Below are 26967 nucleotides of genomic sequence, written 5' to 3' on the forward strand. Positions count from 1 at the left end.
ACACCATGAAGTACATACAACCGGTCAAATTGTGAACTTTCATGAACTTCCATTGTTTTTCCATTCCACCTAGGCTGTGGGTTTGGGCTCCTTATAATGCAGGTCTTTTTTTTCACACCAGACGAATTTCGTGTGAACAACCACAGTTTATTGTGCGGTTATTCTTTCATCCGATAATGAAATGAAAAACACAGCCGACACTGTTCAGTAACAATACAAGATGAGTAACCCAATTGTCGAGACTATTTTTTGCAGTGAAGTTCTGCATGTATCACTTTCAAAATCTAGGATATGAAAGCCCAATTCATAAGCTTTCTTTTAGTACAAGAATCATTCAAACCACTCATGTACTTTTCAAGTTACGAAATTTTAGAGATAAATCATTTTAAAGTTCTGTCCACGGATCACAAAAAGGCGCGTTCTTTCAGCAAAAAAAAAAACAAAACAATTCCCACATGTGATTTGTTGTCGTTTTGCTGAAAGAACACTTACCTTTTTGTGATGCGTGGTCAGCATTTTAAAACTGCGGTTGTGTTTAAAATTCCGTAACTTGAAAAATACATGAGTGATTTGAATGATTCTTGCACTAAAAGAAAGCTTATGAATGGGGCTTTCAAATCCTAGATTTTGAAAGTTTTTAAAGTGTTGCATGCAGACCTTTACTAAACCAATGGTCCCAAAATTTGGGTTTCGTTTTTTTTTCTCACACTGTATTTTGTTATTTCCAACTTCTGCTTCCGATGGTTTTGCTACAAAATCCAAATTTAGTCCTTATACAAGGTTTAATCCTTACACAAGGCTCTGACAAATGATTATGGCCGACTTGATAACACTGATTCAATATACTTTTTTTTGGTCTGCATTCGATTCGGTCAAGGTTAACTGTACATACCACTGTCATTATGCAAGGCAAATACACCATAATATGCATGAATTTTCTCCCCTATTTTCAGCGTTTTATTTCTTTACTATTTTTCATGCGCGCATAACTTCAAACGCTGGGTCCTGGAAAATGGTGCAAGTACCCTTGATACAAAAGAAGAATTTGTTTGCAAAGTTGTTTTTTCTTAACTCGGAATACGCACGGTTGCAGAACCATTGGCCGTGGTGGATCAGTATTGTACTCGTCAAGCGGGCCGGAACCACTGAGCTAGGTAGGTGGAACTAAAATGTTATACAATGCACTTGGGAAAAAAAAGAACAATGACAACCTCAACTTAAACGTAAACCGCCATCGATATTCTGAGTATTACATTCGTCAAAGTTCTTTTGTGAGCAATGCTGCCTGCAAAATACGCACGTCATTTCCATTGAACATAAAAACAGTCGCTAAATCCTTTTCTAAACATTTTTTTTAATGAAAAGTCTAGCTTAAAGGCGTCTGCTCGGTTCATTCCATGCGAATCGCAAATACGAGTCATTGTGAGGAGCAAATCGGAATCATTCGACTATGAAAATCAACTATTGAGATGTAAACAGAGCCCTCTTGATGCAACATAACGAAAAATTCCAGGTTTTTTTTTTCAGTGTTCGCCAAAAAATGTAGACCCAACCGTGTCCAGGCTCCGTCAGTGAGTCTCAAACAAATTCACATATGACCTTTGAAAATGGTTTCTGGTATATGTACATCTATTTATTTATGCAAGGAGATTTTATTCATTAAAAAAATACAAAAATAATCAAAATTAAAACAAAATCACACATAATCAAAAATATGTTTTCCATTTTAACTTGAAAATTAAAGCTTCAATTCCAACATAACATGGATATGTACATACTGTACAACCTCAAGAAATGAAAGAAATCAAAACACAAATCATACAGTAAAAAATGCATACAAGTTTGTACATAATGTGTGGAATTACTCGTGCAAACTGCATGCAATTTTAGAAGCAAAAGAGCCTTACTTTAAAACAAAACCCCAAGAAATCGCAGATTAAAATAGCCAACATCGTCAAGCCCGTCTTAATCGGAGAAATTACAATAAGAATTCCGTGGGTGAAGTTTCATAAGGAGTCATGGGCGTTTTTCTAGAGGGAGGCAAAGCACATTTTCCCCCCTCCCCCCCAAAAAAAACACCCCTATATTTTCCAGCATTTTCCCGATTGATCATTTTATGAGGGTGGCCAGGGACATTTGCCCGCCCCCCCCCCCCATTAAATTAACAACAATACGATTTTGCGCCTCTTTTTCTATCTTTTCTATCCCCCCCCTTTTTGGGGGGGGGGGCTTGTTTGGGGGGGGGGGAAGTGCCCCCCCCCCCCTCGCGACGCCCATGCAAGGAGTAGGATACTTGCCTACTTCAAATTGTTTTTAAAAAACTCAAAATTAGTATCATACTAGTGTATTTCAAGGGGAAAGTCCATCATTCTTACATTTATTTCAGGAAAAAGGCTAAAATTGTTTAGCCCAAAAACTGTCATACAGTATCATACATTTATAGACAGATTTCAAGACTTTTAGAGTTTTTTATTTGAATAAACCAGTTAAGTACAATACGCACCTGCTATAATTTCCTGGAGGTTTCTTAAAGAAAGACTTTAAGGGAGTTTTCAATCGATTAACTTAGATTTTTTGGGAGTACACATACATGTAACTCATCTCACACATTAATGTTTAGCTACATGACTTTGTATATACATTTGTAATACAAGTATTCTCATTAATGCTTTGTGTGCCACTAGTAGTGGTACGCGGCTTCTGTAGTACTAAGTAATAATACTAATATTTTTATTAACAAAATTTGATATATTTTATGTAATATTTTTTTTAATTGGTTCTATATTTATTTATAAGCTGATAGCAGTTGCTCAAATGCATGAACAATATGAGTGCAAACTTTGCAACGTTTTATGCAAAGTGTATGAGCGATTACTGTCTGTATGCCCTACATTTTGCTTTCCTTCACTTGGAAGGGCAAACTTAATACATGTACTGATTTACATCACCTCAACGCAAATTTCTTCTTATAAATAGTTTAATTGCGGTACCCGCTGCTACATGGACATGTACATCAGATTCGAACCAGCCAGCCGATCCTGTCAAGCTCGGTGGTCGAGTGGTAAGACGTCAGCACTAGAAAGCACTAGGTCGTGGGTTCGAGTCCCATCCGAGTGATTTTTTTTCTTACTTTCTCTTAGGAGGTAACACGCTGACAATACAGTGTTCAGACCGATATGTCGGTGAAGGGCAAAACCTAATTTTGATTTACATCACCCCGACGCAAATTCCTTCTAACTGATAGTTTCCATCGCTTGTTCATAAAAACAAAATAAAATGCAAACCATCATTCGTTAAAACAAAAAAAGCACCTGCAATGTAAAAAAGAAAGCATTATTGTATGATAATTTATATATTACATCAAGTAAATAAAATGAGGAAACATAAATAAGTAAAAAGCTGCTGTGAACTGCTTACTGACTGGAATGACATTTTTCTCACAGCCTTTCTTTCAAAAACGTCCTACTAGCTGAGAAAGAGTCTGCTAGGTTCCAAAGATCAAACCCTCTTGCTTTGACAATAAGAATGAGAAGGGGTGTGCCGAACATACCAAAATATTTGAATATTCGATCATCACAGAACTATCCAATTCAGATATTTGACAAATGTGAGCAATCTCGAGGAGATGATGAAGAACATATTTATCTTATTAATCCTAACCTTCCTAAATCCTCCAAAATCCTCTTTGCAAAATGGAGGAATTTGCAGGATCGAGGCTATATGGCACAAATGTGTGGCTGATTTTGGAGGATGCACTGTCAAGGTCTTGGGCCAGACCTGTTGTTGTTCATGCTCAGTAAAGTATCAATTTAGGCCTAGATTATACTTGAAATCCTCACTGGCTCTGCCTCAACATATTGACATTGATTGCTCGAGAATTTTGCAGGATTGAGGCAGTGGTCACCCCGCCAAGGACCACATTCAAGAAATAACGGATGCTTTTGGAGGATTGAGGCTGTATGTACTCTTTACATGGAGGAAGTTGGAGGATTTTGCAGGATTGAGGTTGCATCCTAGCGAAAATGCCTGAGATAGGGTTTAAAATTAATGTTTAAAAATAGCACACACTTTTGTCGAAAGCCATTATTGCGAATGACTTGAGAGTTTCTATGAGGAATAAGCTCAAATATGTCAAATAGTAGCCATGGCCACTTGTTCTGTACATTATTTTCATAAGCTCTTTGTTAATTTTTGGCAAGAGCGGGTGCACGCAAATCCCAATCAGTGGCCAGTTTAGGCTTGCACATATTAGGTTGATCAGTGCATTGGGCGCTGTGGTCCAATGGTTACGGTGTTCGACTGGTGTGCCGTGGTACATGGGTTCGAATCCTGACGGGGAACATGGTGCTTGTGCTCTTGGGCAAGGTACTTTACTACATTTGCCTCTCTCCACCCAGGAGTATAAATGGGTACCTGTGAAGGTGTAGACCAAGTTGCGGTGATCTCGAGCTGCTACAGAAAAAAATGGTCTTGTTCCTGATGAACAGGGATAATAATAGTGATGCACATTTGATCATATTCAAATGGAATTTGCGTAATAGAAATTATTATTATTATTATTTTGAAATCAAATATTTAAAAATTCGATCAAGTCCAAGTTGGTATGATCCAATACTAACTTATTCAAAAATGCACAGCCCAAAGAATGAGGTAACATTAAAATCTTGCAAGGACCTGAATTTGTATGACCGTCTTCCTTGTAGGGCAATCAAACAATGTAGTGCAAGCCACTTTGTCTTTCCTAGTTTCTAAAATATAAGCTGCATCATTTTTTCCCCACACCAAAGAGCGCACCAGCAACTGCTGCAGCTACCTTACCGACACCTGATTTGTGTTCCACTCTGATGTCACCATCACTGACATCGGTCATGTGTTACTCGGGGCTCGTCACTGGCCGACTGTCAACGTCCATCGCCGAGGCTTGACTGTCAACGTCCATCACCGAGGCTTGACTGTCGTCGACCGAGAACAGAACTGGCTCAGAGTGGGTCACGCCTAGCTGTTGAACGCGGCTGCCGGGATTGGTGCCTAGATGACTAGGGCTGGACACGGAGTGGGTGATAGGAGGATCTGAGGGTTCCCCGACAAAGAGGCTCGCCAGGTCCTCGGGATGGGATTCCGACCGGCTGCGGTGGGTGATCTCCCCCGGGGAGGTGCCCGGCGGAGGGACAGTCAGCTGATTCAAGCCCTCCTCGCCCGAGGAGGTGAAGTGTGACTGCTGGTCTGTCTTCCAGTTGGGGGAGTCCACTGGGGTGCCGGCGTCTGGGGACAGGGGTTCTTGAGACTGTTGGGAGGCATGACTCTCTTGGGAGGACAGTGGGATGGGAGAGGCGGTAGGGGATGACAGGTCTGACAGGACCTCCATATTGATGTCCTCCAAATTAATATTTGTCATTGCATCCTGGAAACACACAAAAATAAAGAGTAGTTTTAGGTGCAAATCAAATTAGGTTTTGCCCTTCACCCACGTATAAACACCCAGTCGTTTTTTGCCATGCTTCCGAGGATTGGCTTTGTGTTTTCCTTTGTTCCCTTATCTAAACCTTTCCCATAGACTAAGCATGCAAACCTGCATTCGAGGACAAAGGGACCTTCCATCGAGACCACAAAAGACCTTTTGTGCTCCCTTTGTGTGTGATCCTCGGTCTTAAAGCCATGTAAGAGCACTGTATACTCAGTATGTTACCTCCCGAGTGAAAGTTGGAAAAAAATCACTCGGGTGGGGCTCTAACCCACGACCTCCTGCTTTCTAGTGCAGATGTCTTACCAATCGACCGCCGAGCTAACGGGATCGGTTGGCTGGTTCGAATCTGATGTACATAGCAGCGGGTACCGCATTAACTATTCATAAGATGGAATTTCTGCATCGGGGTGAAGTAAATCAAATTAGTTTTTGACGGTGAAGGGCAAAACCTAATTTGATTCACATCACCCCGACGCAAAAGTTCCATCTTATGAATAGTCTTAGGTGCGTTAAATATTATTTTAAACCCTGTACTTCAGTGGAATACTTGGGTACGGACTCTCGATCTGCACAAGTACCCGCTCAAAACTGACAAAGAGAGAGTGACAAACCCTTGAATGCAATACTGCCATATGCATAGTGCTCTTATGAAATCACTTCAGGTTTATTCACAGGATATTTCTATTTCCTCTGAATGGACTGCCAGACTACCGAAGGTTTTCTCCCTAGCTAATGTCAGAATCCACTCATCTCCAGGGCCCAATTTAACAGTGCTGCAAAACAAACCATTTTCTGCTAACAGAGCCTCTGTCTATTTCATGAAGACTGTAAGCATAAGCACAGCAAAGGGCACGCTTACTTCACAGAGACGCAAGAATAGAAATCTCCACGCACGCGCGACCGTTAGCACATCCACGCCGTGAAATAGTGCCCGAGGTTAGCAAGCTTTTCTGCTATGCTAAGCACAACTTTTCTGCTAACTGTTAAGCAGCACCGTGAAATTGGGCCCAGGATGTGAAGAGTCAAGTATGGGAGAAGTGGCTTGCCCAAGGACACAAAATAAAACCAGCAGATGGAACTGAACCCCTGACCCTCTTATCACTAGTCCCAACCCCGAACCTCATCTATTGTAGCTAATTATTTTTTTCTCCATTCACTGACATAATTTCATAAGCACTGCATACTCAGTGTTGCCTAAGAGCTTGCCGAAAAAAACAGTTACAAGCTTACTTGGGTGGGACTCGAACCCACAACCACCTTCAAGAAAACGTATTAACACATGACCTTCTGGATTTTTCTCGTAAGCCGTAGGTACAAGTCTCAACCAAGTAAGCTTGTGAATTTTTTCTCACAAGCTCTAGGACAGCACTGGGTATGCAGTGCTAATAAAATTACATATTACAAAATCCAATATCATATTAAATCTATCCGACGCAAAATTCCTTCATATTCCATCACATTGATCGCTTACAGAAATATTCTTAAAGGCATATATCTTCTGATCCATAAAATGTTTGGTTTTTTTGGATAAGATCCAGCTAGTATTCCACTTACCCATCCCCCTTGGTCAATGATGGTCTGCGCCAGGTTCTCCTCAATGTACCGAACAGCAAAGTCAGTGACAGAGCCGAAGCCTTTGCCTCCCTTGTTGACAAGACCCAGGGCCATGTGCTGGGTGAACTTCAGCATCAGAGCAAGCTGGATGAGAAAACCAAAAAGGGTCTTTGTAAATGAGGACTAATACGGAGACAGAAATCCCCCCAAAAGAGTACAGGGAATAATTGCAGAGTGCCCTGCCACTCGAAAATATCCCCGAACAATCAATGGCTACACAGTCCAAGGAGCAAGGGAAAAAGTATAAGTCGAAAATATTCCCCCCAGAGTGGCTAAGCGGAAAAGAAAAAGAGAAAGCTATTTTCCCGATTAAAAAAAAATCCTCAAAGGGGAATAAATCAGTAACAGCGTCAATTTAATAGGGACTTTCGAAAAAAAGTCCAATTTGAAAGTGTTTCCCCCGCCAAGTGGCTACGCGGATACGGAGTGGGAGTCAGGGAGTGGACAAAGAGGGCGCTGTTTTCCCTTAAAAAAATCCTCTAGGGGGAACAAATCAGCAACAGCATAAATTGTATGGGGACTTCCGAAAAAAGTCCAAGTCGAAAGTGCTTCCTGCTCCTTTTAAGGTTTAAGCAACACTCACATGATACCATCCCGGCACAGTGCTTTTCATCATCTGCTTCATTAGGGACTTGAAGAGGCCGTAGGTCAGGTTATCGTCAGACTGACTGCCAAACAGCATCCTCATGGTCTTCTCCAGCTCATCGCCGCGCTGCTGCATGATCTTGTCGCCGATCTGGGCGATGCGTTCAGCCACCTGGGCCTCGCGACTGATCGGGCATATCACCGAGGGGAGGATGGGCCCGTTGGAATCGCCGGCTGCTACAACTACGATGGTAATCAAACGCAAAAATAGCTGATGAAATGAGATTTCTGTCAGTGACAGTGGTGTATGTACGACTGAATAAATCCAGGCCCAAAACCAAGACTGAGACCAGGACTGAGACAAACATTTTGTGTCTCGGGACGGGCCTGAAATTGAGACATCAAGTTGAAATAAATGAATTAAGACAGTAACTCAGATGAAATGAAATTTCAAAGCTTAAAGTTAATTATGTCTTTAGAGGCCAATAAAAGTAAACCTGTGGCACAGACTAATAAAATAGTCTGAAGAATATTTTGATACAGTGGAACGTCGCTATACCCAACACCGTTATACCGAACATCAGCTTTGGCTCCTGATTTTGTGTACAAAACGTACCTAACATTGTTGTTGTAAAATGTCAACAGAAGAGCAACAAATGGCTATTATTTCCCCAAGGGATAGAAGGGAAAGCCAACTGTGTAAGCTCAAATACTGTAATTACATGATTCAATAGTCGCACGTGTGCAAAGTCGTCTTTCAGTAACTACCAAGGGCATACATGGTGAAGCTTTGCTTACGGAATTGAAAAGATGAATGGACAAGTTTGGCGAATCAGCTTGTGGTTTGTAAATGCAACTACAGTATAATGGTCAAAAGAGGGCGCCACTAATGTGTGAAAATCGCTTTACCGAACAATCGCTATTACGAACAATTTCTGTGGATCCCACGATGTTCGTTATAAAGACGTTTCACTGTATACATGTGTCAAGCAAATTATTTACCACATACAATGTGCATGTTCATGTGCATACAAGTTTGATTTGCATGTACATGCAAATTGGACATAACACGTACTTAAATAACGATGTCAATTGGCAATATTGACAGTGATCGGTCTGGGGATTCTGACTCACACTACTTTCGTCGGGCGCAACACGAGGTACGGATCGTCTAGTGAATGTGTGCACACAATATGTCACTTCGTGGTGCAACCGACTATTTCAACTGCGTACAGGTTTACGTGTCCCTGCATGAAATGTTTTCAAAATTTACTAGAACCTGACATTCAAGGGGGCCATGCCTGAATTTCTTGGCTACAGCTTGCGATTACACAAACACCAATGGAAGCAGCCGAAGCCGCTTCCCATACAAATGTAAGTTACTGCTAGCCAGATTGCCATACCTTGTTTGAATTCCTCCTGTAGTTGGGCCATGGCCTGCCTGACCTCTTCCCGGAGTGGCTCCACCAATTCTTGCCTCTGTCTCTGCCTAAACTCCCACGAGTCACTCGTGCTATCGTCATCTGCGGAAGTGAATCGAAGGAACAACTGATCATGATTAAATTTCGAGCTTTTTAAAAGCATCACTGTCACATTTTGAAATTGTAGTGGCATGTGTGGCCTAGGGGTAGAGCACAGGATTCATGATCGTGAGATTGTGGGTTCGAGCCCCGCCGTGGCCAAGCGTGTTGTGCCCTTGAGTAAGGTGCTTTACCTCAATTCCTCCTCTCAACCCAGGTGTTAAATGGGTACCCGCATTATTCAATGCTGTTAAGGTAACAGACTCGTTGTGGAGGAGGTGTGGTGATCCCCCACAGCAGCATTTCATGGGATCGAGTCTGGCCTAACCTTTCGAAAGAGAAACGGGCACCCCATTCCTGTGAACACAGGTTTGCCCCTTTACCTTTTACCACTGTACGCTGCAATCAAAGTTGTTCCTCTATATATCACACAAAATTTTGTTCTTAGTTATTCTTGAAACTAGAGTACTTTCTATTCTTGGGAAGGGTGTCTGCATGAAGTCAAAACCCATTTAAAGCTATAAAAAATACTTTGTATTCAGTTCCAAATGCAAAGATACCAAGCTCTTTGCCAGATTGTTCTCAAAGGGATTTCTTATTTTGACACAATGCATTTTGAAATTGTAGTTGATTATTTAGACTAGAGTAAAAGTTAAAAAGTCTGTCACAAGCCAATGTGGCCCATCAGGCCAGTGTTCATCTCCGGTTTCAGTAGCATGAAACGACTAAGGATGCTAGTCCATCGCAGGTTACTCCCCAGCTAATGCCGGTACCCATTTATACTCCTGGGTGGAGAGGCAAGTGGTGGCGATGTGGCTTGCCCAAGGACACAACATATGGCCAGCATTTACTCATGACACACTGCTAAACGAGTTGTGTGAAAGACGTCAAAGGGGACTCAATGCCAAAAATTAACAGCTGTGGTACACTGGTACACAAAATCTCTCTTGACATCTTTAAAGTTCTGTATCTAAATTCCAGTAGCAAAGGAGCATTCTTATCTACCCCCTTACCTATTCTGATCTGTGGATGCTCCCCAGCTCGGTCTTCTTCCGACCCATCGCTCAGGGGCTGGCTGTGACTCGATTCTTCAGATCCATCCATGGCTGCATCTGTGCACAGATCGCTGTCATAGGATTCCTGCCGAGTAACTACTGTTTTGCTGACCTCAACGAAACCCCTTGTGTGGAACTCTCGGATCACTGTCACAGTGGAGTCTGAGAAAGAGGGTGGGGGTGGAGGTGGCAAGGCTGCCGAAGGAGCCCCTAGGGGAGCTGAAAATCCGGAAAAGGTATTTGCAGGTGGGTTCAGGACAGCCGGTGAGACGTGGCTTGAGGAAGCGCCAGATCGAGGGCTAATCTTTGGAGAGCGGCGAGCCCGGACCTTTGTGTTCACTGTCAGGAGGTCACTGGACCTTCTCGAGCCACTGGAGCCGCTTGACCGGTCATCGTCAGACACGCTGAAGGGTGTGGCGCTGGCAGAGCTCTCATAGTGGATGTCAAACTCTGAGTAGCCGGGATCCAGATCTGGCGGCACCAGCCCGAGGTAACTCAGAACCACAAATTTAGTCTCGTACAGGAACCCCTGTGGTGTGCTTGACTGCGAGTCTGCAAAATCTCCCTCCAGGGTGTCCCTCAGCGAGAGGCGGTGCTCCGTCTTTTGAGGTGGAGATGACATCTTGAGTTACGTCTTTTTGCAACTCTTCTGGACTTACTTTTTAACAGGCTTTAAAGTTCCAGACCTCAGTTTTTGATAATGCTAGATGGTAGACTTTCAATTCTCTGCTGCTGTTGATCCAACTTTAATTTACTCTTTCACGAGGTGGTACGTTCTCAGTTCCCATCAACATCAACAAATCTCATAGTGAAAATCTGCGGAAAAAAAAACACCTTTTAAATGAACATTGGCCTATATGCTAACATTACAAGATGACTGTTATAGGGAAACAGAAAAAGATTACATAGATGTTGTACCGTAATTTTTGGATATAGGCCGCGCAGAGTACTACAAAATGTATAAGCCGCAGCACGTAAAAATCTGCAAATTAAAATTTGAAGTTGGCGTTTTAGCCGCACCGGCGTTAAGCTTACTAGCATCTAACAAGGAAATTAGAGTATAATTGTATGCGAGTGAAGTCACTAAAAATATATGTGGGCCTATCCTACATAAAGGCCTAGGCCTACATGTATGTATCCCAAATTTGCCAGTTCGATTTCTCATGCATTTAAAGGGAATATACATCATTTGCTTATGCTGTAATTTTCAGAAATGGATGGATTTCGGGGGTTGGTAATATAGCAAATATTGTCACACTGACTTTTTTTACATTTTGGGTTCGTATATACTATAAAAACCAACAAAAGCAATCATTTTCCTGTAGTCTGATTCCCTGACTCCATTTAAGATGAAACGGAGCAATTTATTGACGTTGGAGAATTGTAAGGTCATGGAACCAGTCTAGATGGCTTGTACCCGTTCACAGGTGTGTAATCGATTGCAAACAAAACCAGACTAACTAAATATGGTCAACTGGGGCCAGTTCATGAAAAAAGCCAGTTTTTTCCAACGCTGGTCAGCCGACCAGCGTTGGAAATTGATACGAAAATAGCACTTTTCTTGAAAATGACAGTATACCAGGTGCCATGATTTTACAGGATGTTTTAGATTGGCCAAAAAAAAAAAAATTTTGGTCTCTGGTCAGACCAAAGTTCCGGAATTGACGCGGCCACGCGGCTTTTTTTCTTTTTTTTTCTTTTTTTTTTTTTCCTTCAAGCTTCGATTGTACAACAAGGTGGGTACTATTTTGCTTTTTTGGTGTCCTCATGTACATTGGTGTCCTCCATAATTTGCCTTGGTGCTTTCGATCATTTGCCTAATGCAATTTCCCATTCCTTAAATAAATAGGAATAAAGGAAAGGAGAGGGTTAGCCCCACTAGTGTGGCCGTCGGTATGCTGCGCTGAACCTAAGGTTCAGCGCAGCATACCGACGGCCACACTAGTGGGGCTAGGAGAGGGTGAGAGTAGAGGAGGGAAAGTGGAGGGAATAACCATAAAAGGATGCAACTTTTGGCGCTTGAAAATTGATTGAAAAAAGTGGTGATCCATGCACAGATGCAGTAGGGCCTACGGAATTTTTTCCGGAAAAAGTGCCAGTGATTTCAACCTCGTAGCCAGAGAATTTAGGGGTGTATTTCCGAGTGGCAGGGTATTCTGCAATTACTCCCGGGATCCTAAACTTATGGCATAATAATTTCTCAGTCAGTCAGTGATTATTGAAAATATGTAGGCCTAGGCCTAGCGCCTATAAATAAGAATTAGATAGGCCTAGGTTTTAACTTTTTGTCCGAAAACTGGACCCAACGAATTACTTTTTAATAAAATCGTCTAAATGGTGAGAAAGAAATACAAACATCACACTTTCAAACACAAAAGAACACTTTTGTATGTAAAATTCCACATTGTATCATTTTAGAGTTAAATATTACTGCAAACGAACCAAATTGTCGTGAAACTGTGTCCTCTGTCATCGGAATTTCATGTTCGCAACTTCGCAATGCATCAATTAGAATGACCATAAGGTCATGGCCAAATTCTGCTAAATGCGCTTCAAAAATCTGTCAGATTTATTAAAAATCTGCCAAATTCCCCAGAATCACTCGAAATACACTATAAACACTTAAAATATCATGCATATTTGTAGTCTTGCCTTAATTAAGGTTTAAATTACATTATAAACAATCTAAAGTCACATAAAGATGTTATGAAATTATTAATTGCGTAAATATCAGGCAGAACGTGACGAAGGTCGGTTTCCAGTAAACCTCAGCACCTAGACCAGCCAAGCTGTCCCATTATGCAAGGGTTTGTTAACTTTGTTTGAAAAGATTGGAGCTTTTTTAAACAAATGTGCCTTTTTTTTTCAAATTTGCTATGTTTTTCCGTCAAATAACCATTTTTGTATAATTCTGCTAGAAATCTGCCAAAAAAATCCACTCTGTCAAATTTTCTGTCAAACTCGTTTTATAACAGAAAATCTGTCAAAGTTAGCTGAAAATCGGCTACAACGGTCATCCAGGCATCAATCGCGGAAGTATTAGTACGGAAGCAAATAGAGGACGTGCGTCATGACATCGACAGTGGACGGAGCCCTTTAAATGCCATGTACTCGGAAACAATTTTAACAACCGTACGCGGTTTTGCGCTTCGTGTATATACACGTAGGCCAAACGATAAGGATTTCTCAATTTTGGGAAATTTCTATATAAATTGTGGGTTTTTTGTTAGCCCTCCTTCAAAAAAACCATGAGATTTAGGGGGGGGGGATATCGGGGGACTAGGGCAATTTCTCTCAAAACAAACAAATAAACGATAAACTAAGATATTATCTAGTATAATAAAATTCTTGAATTTTCTCTTATCGTTCTAGTGATGTTATTTAATACTCATAGGGTTCCAGGACAAAATTATGTACAGTCGCGACGATCGATAGATTTCAATTTGTAACACCTGTTGCGCATAAAACCTCCCTCATTGCATCATAAAAACCCAACCAGTTTTTTTTTTGGGGGGGGGGGGGTTCCTCTGATGAGCCATTTTATATAACTGAGATAGAAATTGTTTTATAAATACAAAAATGTTTTCATTTTTACCTAGTACGGAAAATCAATGCTTTGGTGGATAAACGACAGAATTTTAATATCCGAAGATAAATCCATCATGCAACACAAAGGGCGTTTTAATTTCCTCATATCATACATTTAGAAGGTGCGACAGGCTGTTGCCGGTGTCATATAAAAATCCGACTCCTATGAAAATCGGACCCCTTTTCCCTTTTATTGGTTAATCCCTCGCACGTGACAGGTCACTCTTACATTATGATCCTAAAAATAGCATATTATCGTACTCTCGCATGCGCAATACCACCAATGAGTCCATATTTCATGGAGTCGGATATTCACGCTACACCGGCATGATCATAATTATATAGTACTTTATCGATTAGTTAAAAAAAAACGATTACGTGTATCCGCGTGTATTGTGGCCTGCTGTAACGCTATATTGGCAATAGACTAACATTTCTGCGACATCGACAGAACTCCATTGTAAGTGCATGTATATATGTGTTTATTAAACGCATCACTCCTGGAATTACTTCAGCAGTGCAAAGCGAAAGTGGTGGGCGTTGCGGTTATAGAATCGTCTTCGGATCCATTTAGATTTCATTTTACCGTTCCTTTACTATGAGATGGATATGCTCACACAAACACGACGGGGACTCTTTGTAATTCTGTTGCTGTGTCTCGCGGCGGGGACTGCCAGCAATGATGACACAACCCCAGTCCCTGGAGGTAAACATGGAGACTCTCTCGAAGATCCTCTTGAAGACATCGTCGATTCCTTCGACAAACTTCTCGGCAGTTCGATTGTGAAAGGTATATTGTGTTTCTTGCTTCCTTGGAAAGAAAAAGATGGGGGCAGGCTGCGTGCACCAGGAATGAGAAAACGAGGCCTTGTTTGTTTCAGTCATCTCCGGAGAGAGAATATCATTTAAGCAGTCAACTTCAAATTCTGTTTATGCATAGGCTCATGTGTGCTATTTTGCTAAAATATTCCCACCAAAACTGTAACGGTATGCTCCTTATCAGAGAATACAGTTTGTGCATGTGTTGTCTGAAACACCGTACCGGGATCGTCAGGCAACGAACAACTCAAGGAACATATTCCGGGTCACATTTTGATAAACTTACAAGAGAAGTCAATACACGGCAACGTGGCCCAAATACTAGTATGCCACCACATACAGGGTGAGTAAAAAAAAAAGCGCAACCCAACCCCCCAAAATTATATTTCATATTTAACAAAATATGTAGCACCAAAAATAATTTCTAAAGCTACTTTTAGATGAAAAAAATACTGAAATTTGTCAATCCGTTCAAAGAATATCACCATTTAAACACAATGACCTTAAAACCTGTTTCGTCAAAAAACAAAAACAAATGTATTGTGTATTCTTGCTGTTTGGAACAACAAAGAAAATGACATAGAATACTTGTTTCAACAACTGTCAACAACTGTAGTACACAATATCTTTATTAACAAGCCTGGCTAGGCAAACAATTATGATTTATAAAATCCCCTTTTAGATCGTCCTTCAAAGGGACTTTGTTGAATATTTTTTACTTTTAAACTGAGGTTTAATCACTGCTGGTGTTTATCTGAAGACAATTGCGATGATGACGATTCTTGAAATTGCATTTTTTGGACGAAAGAGGTTTAAGGGTCATTGTGTTTAAATGGTGATTTTCTTTTCAGATATTTTTTTCATTTAAAAGTAGCCTGAAATTTGCTTTCCAGTCATTTTATTATTTTTGGTGCTACATATTTTTTTCTATTAAATATGAAATAATAATGTTTGGGGCTCTGGTTCCGCTTTTTCTTTACTCACCCTGTACATTAATAAAGAACTCAAACCATCAAACCCCAATGGCAGGCTGTCAGGATGGGTACAGTCCCCCTAAACTGACAGTCTTTTACATTTAATTGCCACACCTCCTAGGATCACAGTCAGAAATAACGTGTGTGCAGTTTCCCCGTTTATGGTGTTGGAATTTGCCAGGATGATGGGTTTGCCGGGTTCCTAGTAAATCATGCTAGGGAGTTAGGTTTAAAATAGGCTAAAATCAAGACATTGCAGAAATGCTTCACAACAGTTGTACATTCATTTTTGAAGGGTAATGACTGTGATCGGTTGTGTATTGTACCTGTATTGCTCTCTATTTTTCGCATGGAAATGAAATGAACTGATTTTTTTTCTCTGGTAGAAAAACTTGCCGAGCTGACTAGAAAGACAGGAAGTAAAAGAGAACAAATAATCATCCTGAAAAAGTCCGACATTGCCGATGATATTCCAGAGGGGGAACTGCACAACACATCCTCCATCGTCAGAAAGATAGGAGATGTAACGCTCGTCGTGAATACCACGATTGATAGCGCACGTGATGAAGATGCATTGATGATCACCTTCCAAACGGAGGTGAAACCACCGCCGAATGCAAAGGTAAGTTGTGTTCAGTGAACTGACAAACAAAGGATCAACCGATTGACTGCCGAGCAGCATTAATATGTTCGAGTGATACACGACAATACTCTCTCTCTGACTCACCAATTCGGTCGAGCGACCGCCACTCAGTGACCGAACAGGTCGACGCCACAATGTTTAGTTTATCCCAGTACTGACAGTGCAGACCGAAAAAGGGCTGAGGATAAAACACCGTCTACTTTAAGTGTTCGATCTATGGTCAGAGGCCGAAGTCTGAGGCGATATATGTATTTGGTCCTAAACTGTCCTATTTGCAGAAGGGGCGGGGCACTAAGGGGCCTCATTTCCTGGTGGAAAACTCAATGGGTGTTTAACTATAAAACGCTCATTTTAACATCCCTCAAACGTCTGCTCCCTTTCCGTTTTGCCACAAACCTTAATTCGTCACGTAATTTTATGACCGGGGGTTGAGATTGGGCGAAATAATCGGCAGAAGGTTTTGGTATCGCTGAGGGCCCAAGAGTAGGGTCTATGGTATATAAACTTGCCTATATTAATGGCATTCCTAAAATACAATTTTCATTTATTCTGTAGAAACTCAGGTCATCAAAACAGCTCTCCCCAAAATCCCAGGATTCCCAGATTCAAAGGGATTCTTTAAAAAAAAATATCCCGAAATCAGGAGAAATCCTGACAAATCTCAGGCCTGCTTTAAGTAGATCACATATGGAGACTGGGGGCGCGATATCATAGTTGTGTGAATACGAGTAGACCCGTCAAGGCCTTTTTGATATTTATGTTAAGGTTTGCAAGACAGACAAGAATTGTGACAAACAGCAATTTTGCCATCGGGAGATCTTCCTCGGCTTCGATCTCAGCTACTGCATGGCCTGCTCCAAAAACGGCGGCAGGTGTCACGCTGACAGCCACTGCTGCGACAAGAGCCTGTGTCGGTGGGGGCGCTGTCGAGAGGGCGCCACCAGCGGCCAGATTGGGACGATCTGCGTGAAGGACTCGGGCTGCGGTGAAAACGAGTGTTGCGCCTTGGTAGAAGGTGGGCGGACTGAACAATTGATGTAAAATTGTATCACACTTTCAACCAGATAATCACTATGAATAGATTCAATGGACGTCACGTGACATACTGACTTCGCGCGCGCAGTATGTCGCCTGCCCGTATGCCGTATACATCGTTAGCGCTAGACAATGAAAATCTTTCTTTTTTTCAACGCCGCCATTTCCAATGATATACATTATAATTAAATGTAGTTTTTAAAATCAATATAACTGATGATGTTTAACCGACATTAGACCTTTTTGACATTCGACAATCGACATAATAGGTCTACTTCGTTTACATTGTGATACTGATATACAGGGATCGACGAAGCTATCTGCCGCCCTCTCGCGACTGAGGGCCAGCACTGCTGCAGCAAGGACGAAGCGGAGAATCTCAAGAAAGGAAACAAAAAGACCAAGTCATCCCTTTCTCTGTTTGAAAAATTTATCCAAGAAAGGAGCATCCCTTACCAGGGCTTGCCTTTCGAATGTCCTTGCATCAAAGGCTTGAAATGCGTCAACTACGGCCAAACGTAAGTACAAGACTTCAAAGACTTTGCACTATTGCCGAAATAGCTGGCCGGTTCAAACAAGCACGGCTGGGTTGTTGAGGTCGCGTCGATCATTAATTAAACTGAATTCGCACCTTGACTGTACTCCCAAACTTAGGCCGAATGGTAATCCTTATCTTTAGGACCCCTTCCTAGGGTTAAAAAAAACTCACCAAAACAGCCGAGTAAACGTCACTCGCATTCTGATATTTCTTGTCACATCTGAACAGCTGGTATTGACACCTGCCTGAATATTGGCAGGTTTAATTTTGAGCGAAGAGGGCAGGGCTTTCAATGAGGGAAATTACGGGGTAAAAGACGACAACTACAACCAGAAAAGAGGCTCAAAAACCAAGATGGCAACCTTGAAAGCACGATGCAATGAAAGATCGATGCTGATTGGCGCGCTGATAATCAACAATCAGCCAATCAGCATCATGTTTTCGTCGGGCATTCACGGAGTTGTGATACAACGTGCAGGTCAGACGTCTCTGGCTGCAAAAAAGGCAGGAAAGTCACATTTTCTTTAAAGGGAAGGGGGTCAAAATTTATTTGATGAAAAAATACTTTAGCCTGCAGAAGTCACTTTGGTCTGGACAGTCACCTGCAAACTTGAGTTTTGAACTGAACTTAAGTGTCTAAAGATAAGGATAACCGGCCGAATCGATCTTGTACATCGATCTTGTACCGATGAAACCTAACGTTGCAACATTGCGATGCCGTGGCTTTTTTTCATGTGGTGAATTAAAACAAAACACTTCATGCGTCGAATACTCGTGGCTAAATTGCCTATAAATACTCAAGACAAAAATTGATGGCACCCACTAAAACTCCATTAGACGAAATTCTGCATTGACGATATTTGGAAAAGTTTAATCACGAAACATAGAGCAAAATGTATAATGCTTAAATCCGGATGTAAATCAAGATTGATTATTCATCACAGATTCGTCAGTGTATTCGATCTGCCAGAAGCTCAGTACGGCGGAGTGTGCGTGCCGGGATGGGCCCAGCCAGACCGGCCGGTGGCTCCAACGCTAGACGAGATCAGCAGGCTGCAAGCCGAGAAGATTGAAGGTGTCATCGGTGGCAAGAAGGAGGAATAATAACTCCGTGATTCGAGAAATATAATGCACAAAATACATGTGTATTATTTTCAGTTCTTGATGCATGTATTGGTCAAACTTAAGATTGATGGGTGTAATTTACATGTATAAGTTTAAGCCTTTTATAGTACCCCGTATCTATTTTCTTTCCAGTACTTGTCGATCTTGCCTTTAAACTTCACCACCTCTGCTGGAAGCCCATCATTCCACACGACTACAACTCTCTGCATGAGAGAAGAAGTACTTTCTTATATTTAGTCCCTTGTTGAGCCGCTTCTTGAATACATGTAGCTTGATTTTGTGGCCTCTTGTTCCAGTGTGAGACATGGAAAACAGGTCTTCTGGCTTGATGTCATCCAGACCATTTTAGGATCTTGAACAACAGTCCTGATCAAACCTCCTCTCATTCTCCTGACCTCCCATGATACAGATGTAACCCTTCCAACCTTTCATGATAAGATTTGTACCCAAGGCTTGGAACCAACTTTGTTGCCCCTAACTTGGCACTACATGTACACGTATCATTCAGAAGACTGAATAAATTTCGTCCAATACACCAAATTGACATCTCGTGCTAGCAAAGCTATTGTGGGATACAAATTGTGAATAACATCGCTGTCGTGTTGCTAATGGTCATCTATTGTCACTCGGACCGCGTGACTTATTTTTTTTATAATCGAAAAAAATGTTTAGTAGAATTGGTACTTGCAAGTAAAAATGCTGATTTGGCTTTTTCACTCCATTTCATTTCCATCCAGTGCACAATTTTGGGGTTTCAAGTTACCTTTGGCACGCTGCAGGCATTAACTTAGAGAAAGAATTAAGACACTCTTTAAAATGTCATTATATCTTATATATATATACTTTATTCGACAAACAATTAAAAACATTCAACTACATGTACTATGATTACAATTAATATGATTAGAATTAAAACATATCTCCACAACTAAATATACAAGCATCAATATCTTCATGACCCGGTTTTCTATAGTTGGAGCAAAGGTCTCATTAAACTACGTTCTATTCCAGTCAGTAAAAAAATATACCATTGAAATTACTGCAATTTAATTAAAAATTCATTCGAAGACGACCACAAAATTACTGGAGATTAATGGTGTTTTACATTAAAAAATCAACAATAGTTGCCTTGTGTACTTGGGCCTATTCAGCGTTTCGTTTAGTCAGTGTTTTTCAATTTGATTGGAAGACCCTATCTCAAGGACCACGCAATGTAAATTTGGTCGACCACTTTCTACATGTAAATATCGTGCCAAATCTGCTCTAATGTGCTTATTATTTACATCAATTTTTAAGTAAAAATACTTGTTTGGATCAGCAGGTATGCAAACGTGTGCGGCGTTTTATATAAAAAGGTATTATTTTACTGTAATATACAAGTCACGTATATATCAAAATTAAGACTTGTTATAATTGTTATTTCATGTCCTTTTTTGCATTTTCTTCGGGAACGTATTTGAAAGACTGATTTGGCCCTTAAATCTCTTTCAGATTTTTTTAAAATGGAGTAATAAAATGTATATTTACAAGTCAGCCATATCGAACGGATAAAAACACGTCATTCTGGTTTTAAAAAATTGGGCATAAGAACAGTACTGGACTAGAAAACGGGGTGAGGTTTGGTACATCAGGTAGAGAGTTTTGGGTAATCGTTCACCTATATCATTTGGCGACAAGAAATAATTCCAAGCGATCAGCTTACAGCTTCGTCGAATTTCCAGCCGCCACATCTGCGTCCGCCCTGTCGAGAGAAACAGAAAAATACATGTACCACCAAATGCATTTATGGTTCAAAATGACTGTATAGGGCCTACATGTATTCATCCCTATAATCACAGCAGAATTATGTTGCGTTCCTGGTTTGAAAATGAGTGGGGTCATTCGTGTGGTTTTTTTTTACATGAAAGTGGAATAACACAGTTTTTGCCAAAAGTTCTATTATTAAAAAAAGTCCGCCATGATTTTGTTTAAGAAAATGGGAGTAAGTGGTATGACCAAAAGAAGCAACCGTTTCGAGCGCATGTTTTTATAAGCAGATATTTTCCATACTTGAGAATCAAAAAGTTATCTCTTACATGCCTGCTGGACATGGATCAAAACTAACTTGGCTACAAGTTGCAAGAGCGGGGCTCCTGAAGACCTTGCATCGGTAAAGTGCATGTACAAAGACCATATTCAATTGTATATGTACAACCATTCTAAAACAGTTAAGTCAAGACGAGTCAAGTGAACCGAAATAAAATGCGAGTTTTAAACTCGTAAATGAGTAGGCTAACCTTCGCCAAGCTCTGTGAACAAGAACTAATTAGCCGGAAAAATACTACAAAATCTCAGTCAACCAAATAGTAAAGGGGTGACATTACCTGAAATATTCTCCAGCCCTGCCAGAAAAGTAGTCTCGGCAAGTGAAGTCGTAGATGACGAAGGAGATGCCGATGATGAGCATCATACCGCCGATACAGCCACCGACCCCGGCAGAGACCTCAGACCAGCGAAACGTCGCTTCTTCCTCTGCATAAATGATGAATCAAAGTACATATACAAATGTACATCAATTAAAAAAAAAAAAAAAAGGGAACAAAGACATTGACTGGAGCGGGGTCTGAACCTACGACCTCCGAAATACCGTGCCGGTGCTCCACTAACTGTGTCATCCATGCAGCCATAATGTTTAATAATTGGCAGTTTCCCCATTTTGTTTTGTGTTTAGAAAGAGATACGGGCGTAAACGTAGGAGCCGACTCTTCGGGTTTAGAGTCCTCTTTTATTTGCAATGCTCCGCTAGCTGAGGGACCTCTGAAAGTGGCCTCTTCTATAAAACTACTGTATGTACCGTGTACACAAGTATTCGTAACGTGAAAAATTCAAGTTCTTATCTTCAGGAATAGATCTATACACTTCTGTACTTCACGGCTTATCGTACAGTGGACAGCTGTCGACAGGCTAACTCTTTTGCGGGTTTTTCCTATACATGTACATGTTATTAGTTTAAAGGGCTCATGACATTTGTTTAATGCAGTCCTTGAATATGCACATTTGAGTCCCATTTAACTCTATTTTCAATTTTCGTTCCGCCATTTTTTGTAAGCAGTTTTGGTGCCTTTTTGTTTTTTATGCAAATACCAATTTCTATATTCATGAGCAAAAGTGTGATGTCATTTCAGGCAGAAAACTCAATGTTACAGCTATTTCAACACCAAAAGTTGCCAGAAGTTTTGATATTTTGCTCACGGTGGTACACTTTCTTTGGTAATCTGTTGTGGCTTTGGTACGTGTCAGTAAGCCAATGAGCAAAATTTTGGCTTAACAATTTGAACAGAAAACCCCTAAAGTGAACAGTGTCTTCTTGTAATGACATCACAGCAACAGCGCCCTCATTTGTCAGGAAAAACATGTACAATGTTAAATGTAAAAAAGTGCACTTTTCTATAAATATAATAACCAAAAGGTATACGTCAGATAGATTTTATACATTTAAGAGGAGTAGAAAGTTGCACAAAATTATGTTCCCAAGTAAGATTCACGTCATGGGCCCTTTCGCAATGGCTTTACATCCTTAAGTGTATTTGATGTGTAAAGTGTAATACATGTTTCCAGAAGTCATCGACGGAGTTTTGGCCACTATAAAGAATATTGTACAAAACTGGGGCAATTTTTGTAACATACGCAGTAAACATTAATCCGCAACAATGATTGAGACTTTGTCCCATACTTCTGAAGTCAACATCCGGGACCGGTGTAAGTTCCAAGTTGCTAGGGGAAATCCCAAGTGGCTGTTGGTATGACAATGACGACCACCTGACCTTTGAAGTTCGGTGTCTTTATTCAAATAAGAACCAATTTGCTTAGAAAATTGATGGCAACCACCATAAATTTTAAACTATAGTGATTATAGCATGATCTGAACTTGAACCATTGATACATTAATGAAATGAATATCGCTGTATATAATACATACGTGCCGAGGCGAAGACAGCCATGCACAGAACTGCAAATACTGAAGCCCACCTGAATGCCATGTCTGCCAAAAAAAATGAACCAAAGAAAGAACTTGCGGTAATACCTGTTCTTGCGGTGTAAATCCGGCTTAAAAGGCATGAGGGTCTCAGTGGTATTTTGTTGGGGGGGGGGGGCGGGGTCAAATTGCAAACAATACCAGAACATTGTATAATTCCCTCGATCATAAAAATAAACGGAAAGAATGTAGTGTCCAGACGCCACTTCGATGGTTGTGTACAACGTCTATGGAGAGTAAAGGGGAATTTCAAAATATTTGTTTTAAATGTTTCTCAGTCCCAGATCTATGTCTTTTCCACATTTTTTGCAATGACTGACCTCCATTGACATATTTGATGGAAAAAAGATGTGGCGTCGGGACGCAACGTTCTTTCCAAATAAAGAAAACAATCTAAAAACATACAGAGAGTGCGAAACAAAGTATACATTCCACGGTAAACCTTTTGAATTGGTGTTGTTGATTATTATATTGTAAAAAGAGGAGTGAATTATTTAAATAGGTGCGTTCTTTTTCAGTTTTATGGTCTATAGGCCTTTTATACTGTTTAAATTGACCATGGAGCTACAAAAAGGCGCTCCAGCGATCGTAGATTTGCTACGCCGGGAATGTAGGTCGAGTTTGTTTAATACCGCGCGCACCTCAAGTAGTTTGGATAGGCCCCGTATAACCCGGCCTATGGGTACACAAAATGCACGGTTGGGGAATACATGTCGGTAATCAAAACAGGGCGAGTCCAAAAGAAAGTCACCCAAATTAATTCCTTGTTTCTTAAAAGGCAATCAAATTTGAAACACCAAGAAATCTTAAAAGAGCATGTTCTTCCACTCATCTAAAAAAAAGAAGGAATTTCCGAAGTTGGTTAATGCTATCAGATGTTATGCACTTTTACTGAAACCATTTTCGTAGCTGTCCATGGAATGCCATTGCGTGGAAGTTATGTGAGAAGCCGAGTGAGAATTACAGATTACACACAAGCATTCAAATACAAATGAGACTGATCATTGAAATCTAAGGCTGAATCAATATTTGTACTGTCGGATTTTGTAACTGAGGAATAAAGTATGTAAATTACGTGAAATTCACAGTAACTAGTCAATAACATGTGCTTAATGCATGTGGGTTTTTGGTATAATATAGCTGCGAGCAACGTATATTTTTCCTAATTGTGTCTAATTCGGCCACTTTCTTTTTTTGACTCGCCATGTTCACCGTAGTTGAGGCATTTTGTGTTCAGCGTGACTTTATTCCACAACGATTTCTAATATAAACCGAGTTAACTGAACAAGTTGAAAAGTGAACCGACAATGACTAAGAAAAAGAGAACTGGAACAAATGCTGAAAACCGACTAAATACACACAAACATTTTAAAATTACAACTGGGCAATCTAATTTTATTAACTTGTCTTAAACAATGTTTGGTTTGCTTCACGGAATGCAACTACAAGAAAGCCTTTTCACCATAATGAGGGGCATGGATTTAATGTTGATAATTAGAAAACACGAATTCAGGATACCGATTGAGAAACAGTTTCAATTGTAACAAAATACATGTACTTCAAAAACGTAATATAAACCCTTACAACTACAACTTACTTAGCTCGGAATTCTTTCCCTTATTTCGTACGAAAACAACTTAAAATTGGCGTCTGAATGCTAAGGGAGGGCTACATAATTATTTCCCAACGAGTCATGACTACACTTGCACAGTAGCAATCCCTCAAACCACAGAGGATTCCTTCCTTCATGCTAAACCAGTGTTTAACCAACAGATTCCCTTCAATTGACATCGTCAACCGGCATGCATAAAGTTCCACGTCTTGTCCCTTGAATGAAAATAAAAATGGACAAACAGTAATGTTGAACCATTCCTATTTCTTCATGAACTCACCTATTACCGTTTTATTCCAAATCTGATCAGATGAACTGATAAAATACTGTATCACCGGTCCCGATTTGCCTCAACGCCGACAAGTTGCTGATAGTGATACTTATAGCGCAGTGAAAAAAGGATGGCGGAAAGATGGAAGAATGACGTACGTTTGCAATGCACTGCGGGCCTATACTAGGGCGTGGGGTTAAATTGTGCCTCCATTTATTGCTTCACACGAGCGCATTTCAACGACCAATGTTTTGCATAACAATGGAGGGGCATTATAAAAAAGCCAAACTTTGTATTCCGCGTTTGATGGCACTTACTGGCGATGTTGGATTTGTAGCTTTGTTGAGTCTCCAGCTTGTAGATGCTGATAGGGTGAAGGGCAGCAAAGGCTATTGGATCGTGTACAGTCATACGGCACCACAAAGCATTTCATTCTCAAGGTGTGTTTACTGTGAATGTGTACCCAAGCGTGCATCGGTGGAAAAGGTTTTCTCATGCAAATAATGGACTGGTCCCCTATAGTTTAGCGTGGTGATCAACTCAAGTAGTGCGATATGAGTCTTCTACGCAATGCAAGTACACGTACATGTATATGCACATGTCACATCATGATCTGACATGTACCAGTATTAATTTGGATGATCTTTTAGACCATTATTTCAAGACTGTTATTCGGTACATAACCGGAGGCCCCCCTTCAATGGTGAAAGCATTGAAGTGTACGAAGCATGCTCCATAATCCCCATTGCCATTGAAGGGGGCCAGCCGCCCTCTTCAGTTAGCCTGTACGAATAGTGGGCTAGGAATAGACCTGATATGCGTGGCGGCCATCTTAGAGGGCAATGACTTTATTTTACTGAGATGTGCATAACGTCACACTTAAAACCGGATAGAAGATTTTTAGCCCTACGCACGAGGCACGTGTTTCACAAAACGTGAAGTAAACTTGTTGAACAAAATCTTTGGAAATTTATACGTTTTGACTTGTTCGGACTTAAGTTGACCGAAGGCGAAAGGGCCCTCCCCTCACCTTCGGCTCGGGCTTTGTACTTGTTTAAAACCGGCCGAAGCATATTTCAAACAAAAATAAGGCGGCCTTATGGCCTAATATACGTTCCGATCTGAACAAGATCTTCTTCAGAGGCAATTAATGATGTATTTCTTTGTTCAAATATGCGTCTATATACAAATTAGAACGAATAGAGGGGAACAAAAGACTAGAAAAAGTCACAGTGACAGAATGTTTTCGTTCAAGTTTTCGTTTAAAGTGTGAAGATTATGGTTGAAAGGAAAACAAGTCCCAAGTACTAAACAGTGCGAGTGCCGAGCAAGGTTTCCCATGCTCTGACGTGCTACGCGCGAGCTGTCGATGCATGAGGTTTTATTCAGGGTTTTATTCGTCCATGGTAAAAGTAACCCGGACCGCGGAGGAATCTTTTAACATTTCCAAGAGTTGCGAGGCCCATGCAACTTTTTCCACGGTGGGTGAAGCGGCAGCCGGAGATGTATACATGTTCTTCGTTCAAATAAAGACAAATCGCGGAATGCTTTGCAGCCATGATTTTTGAAGAGTATTTTTCCCACTACGCGGATACGCACCGCGTACTACCTTTTGTGCATTGAAACTGTGTAACGAAATTGAATATTTTTTTAAATGTCGAACTTATTAAAAAAAAATTTGTTTTTATTTTAATCGCAATATTGGATCGGGGGGGGGGGGGGGGAGGGAGGGGGGGGGGGTAACACCGACACCACCGTTCACCCGCTGACTGATGTTATACCAGTAACATTGGGCCAAAATAATAAACGGAATGCCAAAGTTCCTAAATTTATTCTGAAACTGTCTGAATGCAGGCGAAAGCATCGTTGATTTTCAAATTTTCCCGGGGCAAGCTCCCGGATCCCCCAAGCACGTCTTCACTCACCTCCCCCCCCCCCTTTCCGGAAAGCTAGATCCGCCCCTACCTCGAACATGGCCGAGTGCCCTGGAGGGCCTTCAAGTTTACTGACATACATGTACGTAAAAAGCTGGACACATTACAAATGACGCTAATTGTCTAGTTTTTCCCTTCACCCAACTACAGCCCTTTATTGCACAGAATCTGTATC

At 40.9% G+C, this 26967-nt stretch overlaps 2 protein-coding genes and 1 long non-coding RNA gene across 4 annotated transcripts; 1 reads left to right on the plus strand and 2 right to left on the minus strand.

Moving 5' to 3' along the window:
- Positions 1-3895: 3895 nt before the first annotated feature.
- Positions 3896-12749, minus strand: LOC119746532. The gene is made up of 6 exons (XM_038223516.1): positions 12681-12749; positions 10197-11054; positions 9067-9186; positions 7662-7906; positions 7019-7162; positions 3896-5401 (listed from the first exon to the last, which is right to left on the minus strand). Exons 2-6 carry the CDS (start codon positions 10858-10860, stop codon positions 4874-4876), a joined length of 1701 nt encoding a protein of 566 aa, XP_038079444.1. The 5' UTR covers positions 10861-11054; positions 12681-12749; the 3' UTR covers positions 3896-4873.
- A 1777-nt stretch (positions 12750-14526) lies between these two features.
- On the plus strand, positions 14527-20285 carry LOC119746543 (dickkopf-related protein 3-like). The gene is given in 6 exon segments (XM_038223526.1): positions 14527-14616; positions 16006-16125; positions 16128-16241; positions 17028-17277; positions 17602-17815; positions 18780-20285. Coding segments are annotated over 5 exon segments (780 nt in total). The 5' UTR covers positions 14527-14616; positions 16006-16083; the 3' UTR covers positions 18940-20285.
- LOC119746554 lies at positions 19786-25089 on the minus strand. Of its 2 annotated transcripts, none has more exons than XR_005269844.1 (4): positions 24868-25089; positions 22919-22981; positions 21324-21471; positions 19786-20701 (listed from the first exon to the last, which is right to left on the minus strand). It is a non-coding gene; the product is annotated as an uncharacterized LOC119746554 (long non-coding RNA). The 2 variants fall into 2 exon arrangements; XR_005269845.1 differs by having other exon boundaries at positions 24875-25052.
- Between the last annotated feature and the right edge of the window lie 1878 nt (positions 25090-26967).

The sequence above is a fragment of the Patiria miniata genome, unplaced genomic scaffold (assembly GCF_015706575.1).
Source record: "Patiria miniata isolate m_02_andy unplaced genomic scaffold, ASM1570657v1 HiC_scaffold_12, whole genome shotgun sequence".
NCBI lineage: Eukaryota > Metazoa > Echinodermata > Asteroidea > Valvatida > Asterinidae > Patiria > Patiria miniata.

What these genes read in the sequence shown, in the direction of transcription:
- LOC119746532 (XM_038223516.1), bottom strand. Translation starts at nt 10,860, where the DNA reads ATGTCATCTCCACCTCAAAAGACGGAGCACCGCCTCTCGCTGAGGGAC. An exon ending in GCATCCACAGATCAGAATAG is followed by an intron (nt 9,187 to 10,196) that starts GTAAGGGGGTAG and finishes TCACTTCCGCAG; the next exon opens with ATGACGATAGCACGAGTGAC. An exon ending in TCATTGACCAAGGGGGATGG is followed by an intron (nt 5,402 to 7,018) that starts GTAAGTGGAATA and finishes GTGTGTTTCCAG; the next exon opens with GATGCAATGACAAATATTAA.